Below are 20,764 nucleotides of genomic sequence, written 5' to 3'. Positions count from 1 at the left end.
CAGCCAAAAGAATTTGCCATACATCTTATTTGCTGACTGAAATATTGATTCGGCTTAGGATCAAGTTATTCGATAGTGCTAGCTGTTTCATCAATACGCAAATCTGCGGCAAAAAAGAACATTTATCATTTTGCGTCTTTATATCTGATTCAACCAATGTTCGACATAATATAGCACAAAATACCTGTTGTACAAAATTTTCTCTCATACGTTTTACAAATACCGAGAATAACTATTCTCATTTGCAACTACTTTTCTATGCTATGCCTATACACCGGAGCAAAATACCAATACCAACTAATACCCCAGGTACATTTTCAAGTTTTGTTTATTTAGCGCTAATAACTGCGGGATTGCTTTATTCACTATACCTTACAAATAAATAATCTTGTGTGAAATGTAAAGTGCGCACCTTCGATGCTCTTCACTTACGCACATACCTATGTTCTTCTTCTTTTGAATTCAAACTGTTGTCTCTACATATTTCGTGCCCCATTCGCACCGGCCAATCGCAAAGAATTTACATTGAAAGCATAGAAAAATCTGCTAACATTTGTTCGTCATAGTGACGCATAGCCTGCATGACATGTTCAACATAGCTGAGTATTCTGTATTGTTGTTTCCTTACAGTCTAGTATCTGGCAGATGTTAACCAGCATCTCTGAAAGAACTACGTTATTAAAATATCTAAATCGACTCATCTTTATTGCTAGTCGCAAATCCGTTCATGCCTCTTAAGAATGTAGTTCGCCTAAGAATTTATTCAAAAAAAAAATTACCACTCCTATAGCGTTAGCTGTTTTTCCAAATTGTGTGAATATATGATAGGTAATAATGCCAGTATCTCATTGCGTTTCGTCGGCTGGTACATTCTATTCAAAGAATGACGATATATATATATATATATATATATATATATATATATATATATATATCAAGAGAGAGAGAAAATGGTTTTGTAATACTATTTGTGGTTATATAACATTGATGTCATAAGCGTGAGTTACCGGCTGTCTAAGTGTTATCCCGATCTAACAATGTTATCTACTATAGGGTTGGTAGCTGTTACTTTTCTGCAACTAGTAACGTATGAATAGACGGAAGCGTTTTCAAACAAACAGAGACACGCCGAGGGCTCACACAGATGTAGATATGGAGGCCCATAGAGCTACTACAAACATATATACATACGTATTGAAACACACACATAGTTATTTGCGCAAAACTAATAAACACCATATAATACTCAATAACACAAATATAAGTTTATTCCTCATGGTAGCGCTACGACGGGCAAGGAGAATGAAGAAATGGTCGCTGTGGGTAGTTCACTGGCTGACGGGCTAGTAAGCGACTATCTGCATGTGGAGGGACATTTTTCGCGGGGCACTGTTGCCACGAAGGGCGGAGCGCTCGCTAGAAATAGTTCCGACGCGCAACCGCTCCATTGTCATGTAGTACTAATAGTAATTTGCAGTTATCACTGAGGTTGTCGCTGATAATGACGAGAGTGACAGCGCTAGCGACAAGTCAATGATGGTAGCGGTTTTCTGGCGACGCACCTTGCGCATCAGTGCCGAGACATGCTGCTTCCCCAACTAATAACAAACATCTACACAAAATAGTAACGAACAAACACGTACGCAGACAACGGTAGACACGGCGCTATTCGCAAATGGTTGGTGACGACTTCGCTGTCCTGACTATAGTGCTGTGGCCAGGATTCGCGGAAGGTATCGCTTGATAGATACTTACAGGCACTCGTGCGCGCGACAACCTGCTCATTGTAAATGGGATCCGTTTAGTTGTACGGAATGCAATTGCTTTCGGGAGAATGTTCGTCGTAGTGGAAGCGGTATAGCTTCCACTATGGAGAATAAAATGCGAACGGGCACAGAATCTTGTCTATGGGCGAAGGAGCACTCTCCGGTCGTTTACGGGTTGACTCCAGTAGACATTGCTCAATCCAGCTGTTTTGCCTCGTCGACTCGATCCTCTGTAGACGATAGGGCTAGAATAGGCACGTCTACCTACCCTCTCTCTGACAGCTACCTGTGCAGTAACCTGTGGCAGAGTCATCGCCGTCTGTCGGAACGATGGTCACATGGCACCAGATCATGGAGGGTGACTGCAACGCAGCAGGCAAAATAGAAGCACAGAATGAAAACGCACACATTCTGCACTGCCAGTCTACTAGATAAATGCGTAGGATGAACTTGGCCAAAAGAGCAGCCTATTCGACCGTTGGTATGTTAAGCGATTAGAATTTCCTAGGCATGTTGTTTTTAGTACAAGCCGGATGATCTATCGTCAAATTACAGTGAATTTATGGTGTTCCTAAAAACTCAAACTTCAAATCTAACTGTTTCGATATACTGGCGCAAAGTTCTGTGTCGCTTGCGCTATGGTAAATGTCTATATGGATAAACTTCAAGAACTTGTATCGATTAAAGTCGATCCGTTTTTAAGGTTTGCTTATGTACGTTAGCAACAGGGCTTTTGAGCTCATTGTTTCGGAACACGAACAATACTGTAAAAAATTAATTTTACACCCAAACGCCTTTACTTCACAAACAGAGAACTACAGTTCACCAAAGTTATAAGTCAACAAAATCAAGAATCCCGTGCTTACTGATAATCTAATTCGTTTCACCTGACTTAGAAATAGTATTTACCGATTCGACATATGCATATTGGGACACAATGGATAACCCTAATTTTCGAAAGTCAATTGAGGAACAGACGTTTCCTTCTTTGGAAAACATTCGCTTGTGTCCGCCTCCACAACCAGCTCTTGTCATTGATGAAATGGCACTTCGGAGAAGTGTCATCTTTAACGAGGGCCGCCTGAAGCATGAAGAAAAACTTTTCCTGGATATGGTGAAAAGCGGCGACATACTTAATCTACGGCAGCTAACTCAGGTGAGACGAAAAACCATTAAGCCACGAGAACAACAGTTTTAGGTGTCTGAGTAAGATAAATCGATATACACGGCCCAATATGTTACGGACCAAAGTGTCGCGTCTGTATTCCAAACCAGCGCTTTTTTAAAATTAATTTGGCCTCTCTTTAAATGGTATCATTTTGCGCAAAGGAAAAAGCAAGGTAAAACCACAATAACATAGCCCTGTAACAAATAAATTTAAGCAACCAACCTATCGGGGCAAATTCTGGTAACGTTTATACTGATACGAAATCATAGTTAGCTTTTATAGCATGATGACTATCAGCCGAAGATTAATTACTCGAACGAATCAATATAGTGCGAAGACTGCTGCATTTTATAGATACCTCAAAATACTAAATGTTTATCAATAAATGTTGATTCCCATGGCTCCTGCACGTAAAACAAACCCGTCACATGTGACTCGACGTATCGTTTCATTATATTCAAGTCAGTTCTGCAACGGAATATTGGTAAACTACTATTTGTATGAGATTCTGTCCAGGAAATGACCCCAGGGTGACCACATCATCCCTGTCTATGAAATCATGCTACAGTGGTCACTGAAATATCCCCGTGTATTACAACATCTCTCACTGACCAAAAAAGTATTCTTAAGAATGTTGCCAGTGCAACCGTGATATCGGAAGCCCTTCATAGGCGCGATTACATTGATAGGTACATGGAATTAAAGTATCACTGTTGTGAAATCATGGTTCACTTATCGTAGTTTCCTACCAAAAAGCTATAAAATTATTAATGGCGATGCTTCAAAATTGTCTTACGGATCCTGGAAATTCGTTGACTTACACAATAATAAAAAAATGTGTGAGGTTGACAAAAAGTCTTTAGAATTTTATACCGTAACTCATTAGGTACCTATTAATTGAACTTTTTGAAATGGTCTTCTATGAGTAAACAGCTCCGGTTAAAACCGAAAAGCTATGTTTTTTTAGCGGGTGCAGTAAAAATACAGCCTGAAAGTCCAGCTTTTCCACACCAAAGCCAGCATGACTTGATTATGTATCTTTTAACGCCTTCAGCATCGATGTAACTTCCTTTAAAATGATTTTGGTTAGGATCAGTTGTTCTACCAAATAGAGGCTTTTATGCAATTATGTGCGGGCACGGTTTCGTCGAATGTAGCGGCGCCGGAAAAAAGTAAAGTATGCAGTCTTCTCATATCGAAGAGGCAAGACTGGGCATAGGCCTAAGTATTTTGCAACTGCTTAATGCGTTTGATATTTAAGAGTGATACTTATGTGAGCATTATGAGCATTCTCTATCGGAGTAATGATTCACGAAATTCGTGTATCTCAACCAGTTTACTTTTACAACCAGTAACATAATTTTTAATATAACAAACTAACATGCTAAAATTATGGATAATCCAATTTTTATTTTCAGCTTTCCAATTTATCTCAGGTATATAATAAGCACATTACTTTCTTCCTTTTTAACTTGTTGATCAACTGATATTCATGTTGCAGTTCAATTCAGCTTAATGTTTGTTTAAAAAAGACAAGTGCTCCATATCAGCATCGTTATGGAAGCGCACAGTTAAACAGAAAAAATGTGTAAGATTTTTCCAATAAACGCAATGTGCCAGCATGATACATTATTTATTTAGTAAGCCTTGATAATTATTAAGTTGAATCATTGAATTTTAATTTTCCTTCAGTTTACCTTAAGTGGGCCTTGATTGCTAAGTCTTTACTTTAGCACTATCCATTAATATATCCGGCTAAAACTTGCAGTTGCCCTTTCCTAATAACACTTGACATCTTCAATTCCGAAACAGCTGTCCAAACTTTGCTTTTTTCGTGCAGCCTAAATTTTTCGGAAATTTCCTATAGATGGGGCATATAAGCAAACGCAATCGCTTTTGTTGGTATATTATCCAAATATGAACGATTCACCGGAAATTCGTCCTAGCTTTTTTTTTTTGACTACCTACTTACTCAATGGCTTGACACGTATAGGACCAATGCCAATTCTTCGTTAAACGGTAATCAACAGAGGATTAGCCTTAACAGACAAATTCACCGTAAAAACCGGACTGTCTTGAGAGCTTGTAAGCACCAGGGGAGTGGAGTTCGAACATAAAAAAGGTACTGTTCTTTGTTCACACACATTTTGTAGAATGTGTCGTTAAGACAACGAATCCTGATATCTTTTAGTTATAAGGTACGCGTTAGGCAGCACGTAAATTGAACAATCAAATGACTTTGCTGAAATACCTATTTGTACCGAAGCACAATGTAACGAATGCAAATGTAAACTATTTGTATCTAATGGACAGGTATCAAGGTAGGTGTCATTGTGCAGTTAGGATATGAAATGTATCCGGGAAAAATAAACGAAGTCAAGTGACTTAAATTATTCTTTCGAATCAATCCACCTAATGGCTCTTTTCCATCTAATTGGCAGGAGAGAAAAAAACCTAGCAATTTTAAAGTCCCCAATTACACTCGAAGGTACTAGATTTTCTTTTTTTCAATCAAGTTTTCCTCCATAGAGTTTGTTTAATTCAGTAGTTGTAAACGTTGGATATTTAATACTCGTAATACCACTTCGACAAACATTACTTTCTAATGACTCATGGAGGTTTCATTGAATCAATTCAGTGAATTTTAAAACACTTTTGGTTTAACAAGCATGGTTCGAAGTGCACCAAGGATAAGGGTTTGGCTAACCTTACGAGAATAGATGATCACCAGCTGAACCTTAAAAAGCATAGGGCAACAACTATATAAAATGTTTATTTTTAACTGACGATTCGACAAAACGCCGCTGAGTTGATTCCCACTTACACATCTTTTTAACTCATTGTCATGTACATGATTAAACGATAAGTGCTGTAGTGGAATATGTTCTTTAAACATGTAAGTCATAACCACAGTTATTCACCTGTTGTCATATCTCAAGGCAAGCACGTTTTTCGCGTTCGATATGGTGCTGCATTGATTTGTCTGTGCCGTTTTAATCTTAGACGCAGTCTCGGGTAAATCCTTTGTGATATTTGCCGGTATTTGCTCTTGTTATGCAACGTCACGACATTGGCGGTAGCCCTTCGTTAGCAGTTTTTCCTTAAGAGGCATAACAGCAGCAGAGGACCAGGTGCGGATTGCTCTGTGTAATGTTTTTTGCGCTATTGATATATATATATATATATCCATATGTGTGCGTCTCTGCTAATGTGTGTGTATGTTTTTTACATTTTGTTATTTCTGCTTTCGGCTATGTATCCTGTTATTGAAGCTATTGAAGTTCTGTGCCATAATATGCGGCCAGTGAACCGTGTGATAACAAGAGCTGGGTAGCATAAATGTTCCTACAATGTCATCCCAGTTCGTATATATAAGCATGATTAAAATAAATACTGTAATCTGTTTAAAATACTAACCTGATTAAATCAGTAAATTAGTGTGACTGAGTATCGCTATGAAGCTGCGCCAGGAGGCTATTGGCAACCTGCAACGTCCTGCAGATGGTGCGCGTCTCGAGCCAAAATACCGGGCCAGGTGAGCGCTTAAATGTTACTAGCAATCGGTCGAATTGACACAGGCTATCGAACGGAACTGCAAACACAGCTGATATTATGACGTTGACAAGAAACTGCCCACACTATTTTCAACGTTATTTTTACAGCTTGTGAGATGCACCATTTTGAAATCCAATGCTTTCTATGGTAAGGTAATGTCGAACTTGATTGAGTTTAACGGTCTTTGAGAATCAATTGGATTTACACACAGAATTACGGATCAATGTGTAATGGTTGGTATGGCAAACCTCTTCAATGTTGGTCTTCACTTTGGTCAGCCGGATAAGAGCACTGGTATTACAAAACTAACATAGAACTTAAACTTCCTATATTAGTTGGACTTGTGTGTCAGATACATTTGAAACTAAACGAGATATGTCAACGTCAATAGATGATGCTTTCATCAAAGCATGTCTTGTAGCTCGCTTAATAGTCACACTAAGGGGTATCTGTGTGTCACAGAATACGCGTGCCGTTCAGTATGCTTATATGCTATAGGAGTGCACGCTAACGAGCATGCCAGTGCATTACCTACACGAAAATGACTAAGTCTTATCATACAGTACACACTTAGAAACCTTTTCTGAAGCAAAAATGGCTGTTATTCTATCGTGCAAGATCCAAATGCAATTAAACAAGAAAAAAAAACATATTCCATAGAAAATTATACTAACCCAATTGCTATCAATACAATAGTAAATGGGGATATTAAGGACCTGACCAGTGAATGAACTTATTTTATATCCTTATCATGATATAAGCCGCCTTGAAGCAATTGCCCTTGCCAAATCGCAAAAAAACCAAGTGGACCTTGCATATCTACTAACGCTAGTACAGAGGTCTTAAAAGTAGTAATAATGAACTAAAAAACATCTTACTAAAAAACTGTTAAGATACACCACTGTAGTGTATTGAATAACGACAAAATATTCTAACACTTAACATCATAATAAATAATGGCAGAGCTAAATGTTAATTATGTGTCTTCTCTAATCTTCTAACACTATAGGTGGATTCTTTCTGGCTTTGATTAATAGGCCGAGTATTGAGATTGAGGTCATTGGACATGTGGATCAAGCAGATTAATAATCTATGCATATGCAATGAGTCTAACCGTCTGTATACTGTCGAAACTCGTTCAACTTGGTAGTAACATCCATGCACTTAGGTATTTATATATATACTATATAATATGCACCTAGATAGAAGATAGCTAGTTATCGGTCGTAAGCTGTTGATCTTAAGCCTTCCAGAGGGAAAATGAGTATATATGAATTATATTAATATATATAAAAATTATTATATTGAAAAACTTAAGGTTCGAATCGCTTAAGCGAAAATTATTCTGCCTAACAGAATTATGACGTTTGGAAATAATCTTCCGTTTTATGTATTAATTGCGATCCTTATAGTAATCTCGTCAATACCACAGCATAATATGACTGGTTAATCTTTGAGTTTAGCAAATTTCGGTTCCGTTCCAAAGTGATAGGCAGAGTATAATGTATACAGAAGAAGTACATCTTATAACTCTCTGGTCCGGTATTCTAAAGCGGCATGAAGCATTTAAACATCTATTGCCATTTAGCTTTGTGCCAGAGAGATGATTCAGCTGTCTCCTTAGAAGTAATCCCATTTAAATTCCGTGAAAACAATTTTCGAACTCAATCGTGGGAATAAACCTCAACTGGACACAATATTTTGCAATGAAAATGTTTGTTGAGCTTTGAAAGCAGAACGATGTTATAAGAAGTCAGATCAAGTGTGCTTATTTCGCATTTTGTGCCAAGCCGTTAGGCAGTCATTCAGGCCAGATCTGAAGAACACGGGAATTGAGGCACACGACCAGTTCATTATGTTACTCTGAGCAGAATTTTTTTTGTCAGTTTTTTGCTTATGTTTGGAAGCATTTGCCCCGTCATTGTGTTGCTGAAGAATTTAAGATTGATCTTCGTATCTACAGTAAATATTTTACCGTCATTAGAGCGCTATTAGTGACCTGCAGCATCGTAATTACGCAGCACCTTGTATAGTAACTTGGAGTTACGAAGCAAATAAATGTCGTAATGAAAAAGCGCGCACACACATACACACGCATATATATATAGGAAAAACCAGTGTCGTAAGCAACCCGTCACGAAGGCTAACGAAAGTAATGTAGTTGAAATCAAGCTATTGTGAATATTCTTTTATTGTATTATAGAACCATCCAGATTTAAATGTAAACTGTCTTGATTTCCGTGGTCGAGGAGCTCTTGAAATAGCTGTCCGCTGTCGAGATCCCCACATGGTCCAGGAACTGCTCGGACATCCTAAAATCGAAACCGAACTCGTGTATAAGGCTGTACTCGTGGCCATCGAGGAAAACATGATCGATGAGGTCAGCACGCTACTTGACAGGTAACCGACTATTAGCATCCTATTAGAGATCCGAGTGATGAAAAAATCGAAGTTCTATAATTTCGCAGTGTTTTAGTTTTTTGCTTGTTATATGGATATTAATATGTTTACTATATGCAAATATTTGTTTTATAATACTTTTAAAAAGACCATTTTAATATTCACAACATCATTTATAGCTTAAAATGCCTATTATACTAGTTTAAATTACGCTTCGTTAGATTGCGCTGCGTATTGTATCGCAACAGTTGAATTAAGTACGTGATTTTACCTAGAGAAAAGGAAATACGTATGTAGAATTAACCGTTCCCAATTGTTGTTACGCAACATAATTAGCTCTCAAATGAAAGCCTTACCTCGTACCAAACGTAACGTTAAAAATACTCTACATGTCGCCGATAAAGCTATTTAGTTTTTCAGTCTTCTTCGAAATAACCACATCATTAATATTTTGAAAGTGCTAGCCTGGCCTACTAATTTATTTGGCGTTTTTGGGCAGCAGATGGAATAATCGCCCAAATAACGAAACAATGTTCGATCAAAACGATCTATACGTGGATCCACTTTCATACATCTGCAACTTGTTTTGTATCGTTAGTCATCTAAGCCGTGTTGCGTGGATTCAAATAGTTGTAATTCTCGATGTGACACGATCTTAGCTACAAACCTGACGTAAACGAATTTTTTCCAAAATCCAACAAAATATATGGGATCACCAGCGTCTCGTGGAAGCAAATTTTGCCACAAAATTGCACTACTTTGCACAACTTTCTATCGCTTTAGATCCTTTATGTTACCAACTTTAAATTCAGCCTGCCGGCCTGAGTCAATTCTTAGCCTCTATCGATCGTTTCCGCAGTTTATAGCACAGACTTGGATCCCACCAAATCCATAAGGTTCTCCATATCGAGGCGTACGCCAGACTGATTCGTGCGGTAAATATTGTTGGTGAATTTTTTTCTTTCCGGAACCGATCTCTCGTAGAGTTAATGTGAAGCTCATTTTACTCCCTCTAATATTTAATGTAGACTGCTTTAATACATACAGACAGTTCGAGACAATAGTCGGACTAACTCAGTGTATGCGCAGAGACCTCCTAATCGGAGGAACTTGCAGTTCATTATCATCCACCTCCTGTGGCCATCCATTGTCTCGTTTATGGTTCAAATATAGATCTTGAGCTTCAAATGGCGGAAGCCAATTATGACAAGCGCTGTGTCATACTGGGTATTAGCCTTCAATGCCTTACAATAGTGACTAATTCCACTATAAATTTCCCATTAAAGAATATTGCCTTAACGAAGAAAGCTATGTCATATACGCAGTTTTGAGACTATATGTTTCGATTAAAGTAAGAACTGCTACAGACGGACTCAGGTGGAACGCAGGCAGTGTGGAAAACTCATAGCAGGCCAAAGGAAAAGGGTAAACACCAAGATCTTTATAGAACCTATACATATAGATAGTTTTTTTTGCCAGTTTACCTAATGTTATTATATTCATCGAACCCTTTAAAGGGCTTTACCGAACGAAGATTCTCCGCCAATGTAATAAGACAAGATACGACATCGGGATCTGTGTCTCAATCGAGCTAATATATAGCCAGATATAACATAAAGTTACTCGCCCGTTATAATATAAATTAATAAATATAAAAAAGCTGTTCCTATACAACTAATAAAATTTGATTTGAATTAAATCATGCCAAAAGGGTTTGGATCACAGCCCAAGATAACCTGCTGTTATCCTGGGCTGATAATGAACGACGCTGTTAAATAAATAATAATATTTATAGAGAGCTTCAAATACCTAACTAATTTCTCCTTGCCTTGCATAAGTATTTGCAACAAAAGCACGTATAAAAAGCTTAAACCTTAACGATACCTTGTCAACGATGTGTAAATAATATATCTGTAAATTGGTAAATAGTCACACATCCGTTTATTGTGTTACTTACTCGTATCGAGGTTATGCCTGCATTAATAGCTAGATCTCATAATGCCTTCTGTACTCATCTGTATCCATCTATGGTTCCGTTAGTCCGGCGGCCCTGCGAGCGGCAGCCGAACGACCTTCAGAATACCCTAATATTCTCGTCGATAACATGTGTCCGATTGTTCAAGCCGCCTTACTAGACAGACTGGACATAACCAAGTTGCTTCTCGACAAGGGTCACCACATAGAAAAACCGCATCCACGACAATGTAAGCTTGTAATTAGCTTGACGTTTAACTATTTAGAACTAACGCACTGAAAATTAATATGCTAACTACTGCTTTTTATTTCATCCGCGCATTGCTATTGAGGTGTTGTGGATTATCCGTACGGTACGTCTTCTGCACACCTATGTTTTTCTCAAAGTAAGCTAAATTACGAAAAATTATAGAGAAATGCTAGGCCCTGTTGAAGTTTCACATGATTCAATGACCATACGTCGCGCACTGAGAATTTCCCATCATGCGGTATTGAACGTTTCAACTATAGGTAAGTGCGAGTTACGGTGTGCAAATGCAGATTATCATGAAGAGCTGTCCGAATCCCAAGTCGAGCTTAACTCGTTACGAGGACTCGCGTCTCCTACTTATCTGGTTCTCACGTCACCGGACCCAATATTGACAGCCTTTTACATGTCGCGTGACCTGAAGACCGAAGCAATAGAGCGGCCAGAGTTCCGCGAGGAATTGTTACAACTTTCTCAGCAATGTGAACATTTCGCAGCTGAACTGCTCGATCAGTGCCAAACATCCGAGGAGGTGATTAAGCCAAATACTAGCTACAACAACATACTATTTACACTATACTGTGCTTCAGCAGTTGACTGAATTACGAATATGACTGTAGTTGTTTGACAAGCCGACATCGATTGCGTTACTCATGTTCTGGTTTCAAGAAAGCGATCAATTTACTCTCGATGCATTTTAACCCAATAACCGATGCACTGTACGTCTGGCTACCGCCACATGTTGCATAATTTGCGCCATTGTTTTACAATTGTAGTCAAACGGATTGCACGGAAATCAAAGGATATCTTACGAAAACTATTTCGTTTGTAACCTGTACGAAGCGATAACTCTAAGAAAAACGCTTCTGACAATGACTTCAGGTACAAACAGTTCTATCACAAACTCAAGGTTTTCCGGATTCAAGGCCATTTCGTTTCCCTCGGCTCTATCTTGCCATTTTATTGCAACAGAAACAGTTTGTGGCCAGGCCAAACTGCCAACAAGTTCTGCACACATTGTGGATGTCCGGTATACCACAATGGTTAGTAACAAATTAAAGAGGAAACTCTGGGGTAGCACTAAATTATTCGACAATGTGTTGCTGTTTTCAATGAAATCTACATCCGCAATGCCAAAGTAGGCTTACAATTGAGCAAAGCGTACGTTTACAAAAAGCAAACATAAGCTGTACTCCGACTCTTTCTCTAATGAAGGTCCTTATGTTTTCCTAGTTATAAATCTATATCTTACTTTAAATCTATTGTTCAACCTCTTGTATGTTGTACACTATAGTTGTTTAATTCCATGCGTGCCATTCAGTTAGCTCGCATAGCTTTTACTCATTCTGTACTCCATGGCTTCACTGCAGCTATTGGTGCAGAAGTATGCCTAATGAATGTAAAATGCTAAAAAGTAGATTTTTGTTCGGGCCATTTTGTTCTACTTTCAGGTATTCCTGGTCATTCTATAGACGCTTTTTCCACATCTTCACGCAGGTGCTTTTTACCCCCCTTCTCTGTCTCACTTTTCTCATCTATCCTCGAGCTAAGCTTCTGCACGTATTCCGTGTACCCATGAATAAGTTTATCCACCATTTGACACTGTATCTGATCTTTCTATCGCTAATTCTCATCACGCTATTCTATGGTCGTCGAGACCAATTTCGGTTTCGCGCGCTCTGGAGTGAAGTTCTCGTAGGCATATTTGTCGTCGGCTACGTGTGGGAACTAATGCTCAGCATGTACACGTTGGGCTTTCGAATATTCATGCGCTCTCTATGGTCGGTTTACCAGCTGGTGATGTTCTTTCTCTTTCTGGTTGCGGAAATTCTTTACCTTGTTGTGTTTGCAACCTCCCGAACGATTCGCGACAACCTTCAACGTGAGCTTTGGCCATGGTATCACCCGTACCTCATTGGTGAGGCATTGTACGCAATTGCCACAGTGATGGCATTTTGTCGATTGCTTCAACTGTGTCAGTTAAGCAAAATTATCGGGCCACTGAGTATTTCGTTGAATCGGATGACTGGAGACATCTTCCGTTTTATGATCATCCTGCTTATCGTCTTCGTAGCTTTTTGCGCCGGGCTGAATTCAGTCTACAAGAACTACAACGGCAACGTACTTCGCATTCGGGGTATTCGAAATGTGACACAACCAGCGGCATTCGTCAGGTTAATAACTTTTTTCTAGTAAACTGTTACAACCCATGAGCTATTCATGCCTTTACCTTTGCGTGTTGTTCGGCCTATGTAAAACACAGTCAGATATCAGTAATGCTGTGCAACAACGTTCACTCCCTACGTGCTCACTAATCTCAGTTTAGAACTTCATAATCATAGGAAGACGTTTGCAATAAGGTAGCCATTAGAATCTGGTAAATTATATGGAGGGCTTAAAATTTGGATAAAACAATACTGTACAACGATTCAACACACTCTGTTTTTGTACACTGACAGCGTCGGTCATACTTTGAAGTCCCTGTTTTGGGGAATATACGCGATGGGTTCTCCGACAGACGCAGACCTAGTGGTTTCTCAAAACATCGGGAGTGCCGACCGTATCCTCAAGCACTACTTCACTGAAGCAGTCGGTTACGGACTTTGGGCACTGTTTCACATTCTGACAGTAATCGTATTACTCAACATGCTTATTGCCATGATGTCTGATAGCTTCCAGCGTATTCAGGTTTGTAATGTCCATAGACGTAGATTAGATGTATCTTTCTGTCTGTTGGTCGATCGATTGCTGTTTATATATATATATATATAAACAGCAATCGTCCTATTATCAACTTCTTTTCCAGGGACCTTGCTTCGTCTGTTATACGATAACATTTATCCACTTTTTCACCTTGACACTCGTCTCAATAAGATGTGCCTGTTGAGCATTTTAAAGTTTTCTGGCACGATTTTCATTCGGGGCATGTTAAATTTATTTATTTATTAAAGCAAACGAGATTTGAAAAGCGCAAAAGTGGAAAAAGGAATAAACTTGTAGCAAAAATCTTGAATTCATTACAAATCCTTTAATATTTCAGGAAAATGCGTATCAGGAGTGGATGTTTGCTAGGGCATCTCAATGGATCCAGTACTTTGATAATCATACGGCTATTCCAGCACCTTTCAATCTTTTGCCATCGGCCTACTGTATCAATCAGGCATACAAAATTGGGATGTCACTCTGGGAAAAGGTAGCTAACTTTTGTCATAAGTATATCAGTGCACAGGTATTTTTAAGAGTTAGCAACGATTATAGTAAGCGATTCATAATCGGGATAGTTCCAAACATTTAATTAAGATTAACCTACTCTATATGGTGTCAGACATTAGCTGATTTGAACAGCGTTCAAATAGAGTACATTGTCTGAAACTCACCTATTAATATCCGGTCGAATCCGATAAATGGACAATTCTTAGTATGCCTGTAATTCATCTGAAATGCAAAGCAGACGTTTCACCTTTTTTAGGAATGGCGACGAGCACGTGAACAGTGCTCTCCTGAGTGGGCTTGTTTTCCTGATTTTGAGCAGGCTAGAGAGCTTCAAAAGCGGTACCAACATAATTATCAAGTGAGTCGTTCTATATCAATTATTTTGATTACTCTTGAAGTATACTTACCTTATATGTTTCAAATACGATACATAAGAAAACCATGTAGATAGTTTTCATAATTAACACTGCTACACATTTAGAAATATCGGTAAATTGCTGCTCAATAACTAAATGGCATATTGAATATGAAATTTCTATGTTTGCTGCTATTTCTTCAATATTTTGACACGTTTCATAAAACTCACTGACGTTTCTTCTCGCCAAATACGTTTTTGTTTTTCAATGCGTTATGTTTTTTCTAACTGCCAACACCTAATAGGATAAGTACGATAGACCTTAAATTAATTTAGGTTTTTTTTTGTTTTTTTATATCCTTTCGTAGAGTCTTATCATCGTTCTTATTCGACGTTATCTCCAGTTACGTGAGCTCGAAGAACGGGATCACGCATTATCAAGAGTTCTGTCATCATTTCTTTCGACGCAGGATTATTCGTCCACCACACCCGGCCCACCTGGGGGCACGGGCAACAATTACAATTCGAATTACAATCGACGTGATTCATTTGGAGCTGGTCAACAGGTTAAACTGAGGCACCCTTCCAAACTGGCTTTTTTAGGGGCGGCATTCGCACACTAACATGAATCACATATGTGCGACTTTGTCAGTCATAAGTACTATGTACTAACATTCTGTGTGGATACGTTGGTAGAAAGTTCGAATAAACGAGTTTTAGTGAGTTAGACGTATCACCCATATTAAAGCAGAAAACTGTGACTGTGACCAACCATGACAGTAAACTGAAACGTTTGGTCTATTTAGCTACGTCCGGTACAACTATTGATAAACAGTGCCTCAGACAACCAACCATTTCAGTACAAAGTGAAAAATATCCGACTCTATACACCTGACACTAACTTTGAACCATTTCACGTTCTTACTGCACTGCTAGGACAACTAGCTAATAAAGCAAGACTCCCGACTGAGGAACATAATGAATCCAAGTATGAGACAAAACAAGCTGGCCTATATGCTCTTCGTCGGAATTACAACCCATAAAAGTTATCTAAAAAAATCCTACAGAACAGGAGATTTTTTGGCAACCTTGCCAAATATGATAATCGAGTGTTACCGCCTCTAGACACAAATGAAATGCACATATCTTACACGCAAGTCGTTTTATATTGTAAATAAGCGCCATAATTATTAGGTAATAATAGTTAATCCACAGGCAATACTTATTTTCTTTATATTATTGCTCCGAAGATTGATTATCAGTGGACGATATTTTTTTCGGTGCAAACATTTAACTGCAATAAAATTTACGACTATAGTAATATTATCAAGATCACGGACATCGTTAGCAAACTCGTTTATTTATACCTTCCTTACCTCATGACATCTATAAAAATAGGAACTGAAAAGAGCTGAACTTCAGCGGCGAAAAATTACAGCAAGATAATTTTAAGCTAGATAGTAACGATACAGATTTTCTCTTATTTTTTAGTTATAAATATGCAAGAGAACATTGCCAGACGACTGTATTAATAATATTCATTCTAATTTTAAATCGGTAGATGTAGTTTATGCTAACTCTGGAATAAAATTTGGAAGCAAGTCACAGAAGATTTATATGAAAACAGTCGATACAAACAGGTTAGGAGAGCTCGTGGATACCGGAAGATAACTCAATCTCAGGTTTTGCACATGAAAAATGGCTACTAAATATCACATCAAAAAACGTAATCTTGAAATCAATGCCGTCTTCGCTTTAGATATTATTTAGCTGTAGGAATTCGTCAGGTTTAAACTGAATAACTGTTGGACTACGCCCTGCTAGCAGACGGATATTTGGCTAGTACCTGCACTGAGAATATTTGCTGCTACGAGATACTAAAATAAAAAACAATCCAATATCTACTTGTTTAAAAAACTCATTCGGTCAGTGTTGTATATTTTCATTTCAAGTCCACCAGATTCGCCCGTGAAAGCCTAATATTTTTAGTTAGAACAAACTTTCGCCTGTTATACTAGTATAATTTTAGCGTTCTGTGGTGTTTAACGTAATTGCATTCGGTGTGAGATAAATCTGTAGAAATTCAGCCGTGTTGAACACTGAACGACACCCCTTCTCATATGATTATTCGAGCAGGGATGAAATGAAGCGTCCGAAATTTTTGTTGCTTGGCTGTGCTTTCTCCCTGAACATCATCAGGATCGGGAAGACTATTAGTTGCCAGCTAGAAATACTACCACAACGTAGGTACGGTCAAATATATCGTAGGTTAAATGACGTCAAAGGAGCATAAGTGCTTGCCATCAACGGAAAGGTCCCACAGTTTTCTTTTGCTGCTCGTTGGCCCCGAGAAGTATATAACAACGCAGGATAAGAGCGGCAGCAGAAATAACATCTTTCTGTATCTAGGTAAATCTCACACATATCTATGCAGCTGAGCACCACTGCACTCGTCATTTCATAGATAACAACTCTATCAGCACTTTACAAGTGGACCATTCCTGAATCAATATCATACTAAGTGTAGTTGAATACTTAGGTTAGAGCCGCGTATTTGGTATGTAATCTATGATGAATGTACTAACTCCACTAATTCAAGGATCCGTTGACTCTGTAGTTACCTTGTGAAAGACCTCAGAACAAAAGGAACTCGCGGGGTCTATATTGAGACAACATTTTTGTCCGCTTCTGTTTGTTGTTCTCTGCATAGGCAGAGACCAGAGAGTAAGAAGCGACATAAACTACCTTCTAAATGATGATTTTGCATGCTTTATTTTATGAAATTAGTAAAAACACTTCGAAAATACATCAATTTAGATTATTTATTTTTGTTAATTAGTCTTGTAGTCATCGTTTATTACATTGAGATTGTAAAACTAAGTAGCGCCTGAAGGATTCTTCGTTCCTTCGATTTTTTCATAGCACGCAGGTGCTGCAAGGAACCGTAGCATGTGTCGTAAATATCTCTTTTGACTAATTATGTTAAATAGAAGAAAGATTTTGCATAAAAAGCCTGAATTGTCTATATTGAAGCATGTCTACTCTTTCCCATTGCGGTTTAATATTTCAACAAAAAAACTCATTCCGAAATTTAGCAAACCATCTTTTTTTAGTCGGAAGTCACTGAACTGTTATGCAGAGGCGAATCAATACATTCTACTACTAATAGCAATTAATGCAAACTACAACATTGGCGGAACGAAGAATTTGAATATTCATAAGCTGTATTGGTAATTATTTCTATTCATTTAATTGACGGCTGCAGTTCGAGTAATTATTAATGGCCGTTAATATCTAATGATTATTAACACAGTCTATGTGATGTTCAACTAAACGTCCGCCCACTACGTAAAATCTACAGACCAGGGTTTACCACTCTGAGAATAAATGCCACGCTGCTATAATATCCCTATGTACACCAGACAGTACCTGAAACAAAAAAAAGGATCAATTTGGAATGTTCTCTTGCATAATTTCAACAAGTTGGAGGAGATTCGATTTAAAAATTTTTAACACGCTCGTACAATTAAGTCAACGACAAGTTTTGATAACCAAAAACTATTAGAAGTTTGTTGTAACCCATTATAGCAGAGCACCACAGTCACATGTCAGGTAGATATTACAAAATTCATAAAAAACGTAAAACACTGTATTACGTTTTGTTCTACATGTAAACAAATCATTTCTGTAGGCATAACAAATGAACTCCCAGGAAAATGGCCAAGTAACCAGAACCCACGAGCTGACCGTTTCTGCCATATTCTTTCTGACGTGGTCCCCCACGAGTCGCGACGTTCTCACGTTGCTACCGCATTTTCTTCAACGGGCCACGGCGTAAACATGTGACTTATTTTAATAACACCAATAGAACCTTGATTGGCATGCTCATTTATCGACAACGACAATCACTAGCTTACTACAAGTCGAAGTGGCAACTTTAGTATTACTTTAGTATATTATCTGAACTTTTCTTAATGAAGTCCTTGTGTTTAGACATGAATTATCAAAAGACCCGATAAACTTACAGAGCAAAACTCATGCACTCCTGCTCATGCATGCTTCAAACCTTTTTTTATTATTAACCGATCATTGTTTGTGCGTCTATCAGCCAAATTAAAAAAAAAAATGTTTACCTTTTTTCGTTTGAAAAGGCCGCTTAGGTAACACTTAGTCTTACTACCACGCTTCTTAGATGGACAATTGATATGTTTAGTCCACCAAACTAGAGAGAAACGATAAAATCGTTGCTACTAACCTCAGCCTCATGCTTAGCGTGCCCACGTTACATAGACACTGCGTAGACAACAAAAGGGATTGAAATCATTTGCTAGCCCTAGTCGTATAGCAAATGGCCGCATAGCGGCCGTCCAATCGGTATGGTCTAAGTTATTATTCCTACAGGTGCAGACGACAGTGATTTCGGCGCGAGATATGAAATCCGTGTGAAATTATTGGCGCGAGTATTGGTTGTAATATTAGTTGAAACTCTTTTTTTTGTGTTGATTTGTGTTAGGAAGACACCAACATTGCGCATAAGCCAAGATGTTTGGGTGCATCTACTTAGCGCCGATCTTTTCAACAATAGGTGCTAAACGAGAATGGTACCGCATTCATATCACAGCAAACAACTGAGTAATTTCAAAGTAAAATGACAAACAGTTGATTTTTAAAAACTGCTTCAACTTATATAAATAAAAGCAGATCGAACGGATCTATGTTTGCTTTTACTATCGAAATTTTTTTAGATTTCTAAGCTCATATCGTACGACCTCTTGCGTAGCTTTTTAAGACAATATCATTAACGGCAAGGACGGAAATCGTAGTTGAACCGTGGACTGGCAATTTTTATTACTTTCGAGTGCCTTTAGAACGGGTTTCGAACGAATTTTACGCTTGTTGCAGCAAGCCAAAACAATACGACACTAAGTTAAGGCAAATTTGTCTGGGTAAACTAAGCCTTTTAGTAGGCCCTAGGCAAAATAGTATTCTTTCTAAATGCTTGTCTGTAGCGCCATCTACAGGCAACCTCGAGAACTACTAACGCATCTAATAGGTTTGAACACGAGCGCGCATAGAACCTAAATATTTTTTTCTTATTAAGTTTTCTGACTAAAACAATCGCTGAAGTTACTTTGTCAACAGCACATCATAAGAATCATACGATGTAACTTTGTCAGACTGCACGAAAATAAAATTTTAAGAACAGGTCTAATAAGTCAAAAACTTAATGCAATGTAATGCCATACGTGATGGACGTTAACAGTGCATATTGTTAACTATATATTATAAAACTATACTATAATATGTAGATTTTGTTATATGAGTTTATCAGAGAATTCTATCTGATGCTTGATGATGATGACTTTCTGACAAACATATGTTGAAGTTGTAAGCGCGATCACGCATTACTTTTTAGGTGTAGCATAAAACTTGCTGAGAGGCACCCACCCGTCCGTTCTTTGCATGTAGACAATAATATCATTGCGTAAGTACATTGCGTAAAATCAATTGGTATTTATTTGGATCTCATATTCCTGTATTTACGCTGGATTAATTTCAGCTGATTCTACTGCTGTATCAAATTTCACAAAATTAAACAATGAGAGATCGTTTAAACCTGCTTCACCCGAGGGTACTTATTTACATATAGGAAAACACGCATCTGTTTTTCATCTATAGGACTGAACAAACTAAACTAGGTCGACCAAACATTTAACGTATTTGTAGCATCTCAGCAGCTTAAATTGCACTATTATTTCCAACGTTGTTTAGAGAAGGACGAGGCTCCTAAGCCGTTAGAAGGCGAACGGGAATGCGATTTTAGCTGCCAGCACAAGCAATGTCCCTGTAACGGCACAACGCTCTGTTTGCGTATTACAGTTCGTAAGTTAATTTGGATTTGCATCCGGGCGTAAATAGATACACTTTGTTTTGTGCTAGGTGTGTGCTATCAAAAGGAATAGTTAATGGTAGTACCAAAAGGGAGTCTAGAGATATTTAACCTGCGGCGAACAGAGCGTTTGCTTAGATACCAAAAATCGAAATTTGGGCTAAAGAGTTTATGTACAGACTTGAGTAAACATTGA

General features: G+C 38.1%; 1 protein-coding gene and 2 long non-coding RNA genes across 13 annotated transcripts; 1 reads left to right on the top strand and 2 right to left on the bottom strand.

Annotated features, from left to right (window-relative positions):
- Positions 1–1,240: 1,240 nt before the first annotated feature.
- Positions 1,241–6,493, bottom strand: LOC111248421 (uncharacterized). The gene is made up of 2 exons (XR_002672551.2): positions 6,352–6,493; positions 1,241–2,128 (listed from the first exon to the last, which is right to left on the bottom strand). It is a non-coding gene; the product is annotated as an uncharacterized LOC111248421 (long non-coding RNA).
- Positions 2,110–16,017, top strand: LOC111248411 (short transient receptor potential channel 5-like). 10 transcript variants are annotated; one of them, XM_022800723.2, is made up of 11 exons: positions 2,110–2,247; positions 2,792–2,922; positions 8,693–8,889; positions 10,930–11,093; positions 11,374–11,642; positions 11,993–12,153; positions 12,562–13,284; positions 13,570–13,798; positions 14,151–14,303; positions 14,580–14,681; positions 15,047–16,017. In XM_022800723.2, the coding sequence occupies exons 1-11, from the start codon at positions 2,202–2,204 to the stop codon at positions 15,299–15,301; spliced, it is 2,430 nt and encodes an 809-aa protein (XP_022656458.1). In that variant the 5' UTR covers positions 2,110–2,201; the 3' UTR covers positions 15,302–16,017. The 10 variants fall into 10 exon arrangements, with proteins under 10 accessions (XP_022656458.1, XP_086840622.1, XP_086840623.1 ...); XM_086984496.1 differs by having other exon boundaries at positions 2,112–2,247; positions 2,728–2,922; XM_086984497.1 differs by having other exon boundaries at positions 2,113–2,247; positions 2,743–2,922.
- On the bottom strand, positions 8,657–19,087 carry LOC147756883 (uncharacterized). 2 transcript variants are annotated; one of them, XR_015324454.1, is made up of 4 exons: positions 18,934–19,087; positions 14,731–18,107; positions 14,488–14,545; positions 8,657–8,908 (listed from the first exon to the last, which is right to left on the bottom strand). It is a non-coding gene; the product is annotated as an uncharacterized LOC147756883 (long non-coding RNA). The 2 variants fall into 2 exon arrangements; XR_015324453.1 differs by having other exon boundaries at positions 18,812–19,068.
- Positions 19,088–20,764: the final 1,677 nt, after the last annotated feature.

The sequence above is a fragment of the Varroa destructor genome, unplaced genomic scaffold (genome assembly GCF_002443255.2).
Source record: "Varroa destructor unplaced genomic scaffold, Vdes_3.0 BEIS01000003.1, whole genome shotgun sequence".
NCBI classification, from domain to species: domain Eukaryota; kingdom Metazoa; phylum Arthropoda; class Arachnida; order Mesostigmata; family Varroidae; genus Varroa; species Varroa destructor.
Note: the sequence above shows the minus strand (reverse complement) of the source record. Positions and strands in the feature narration are given on the sequence as shown.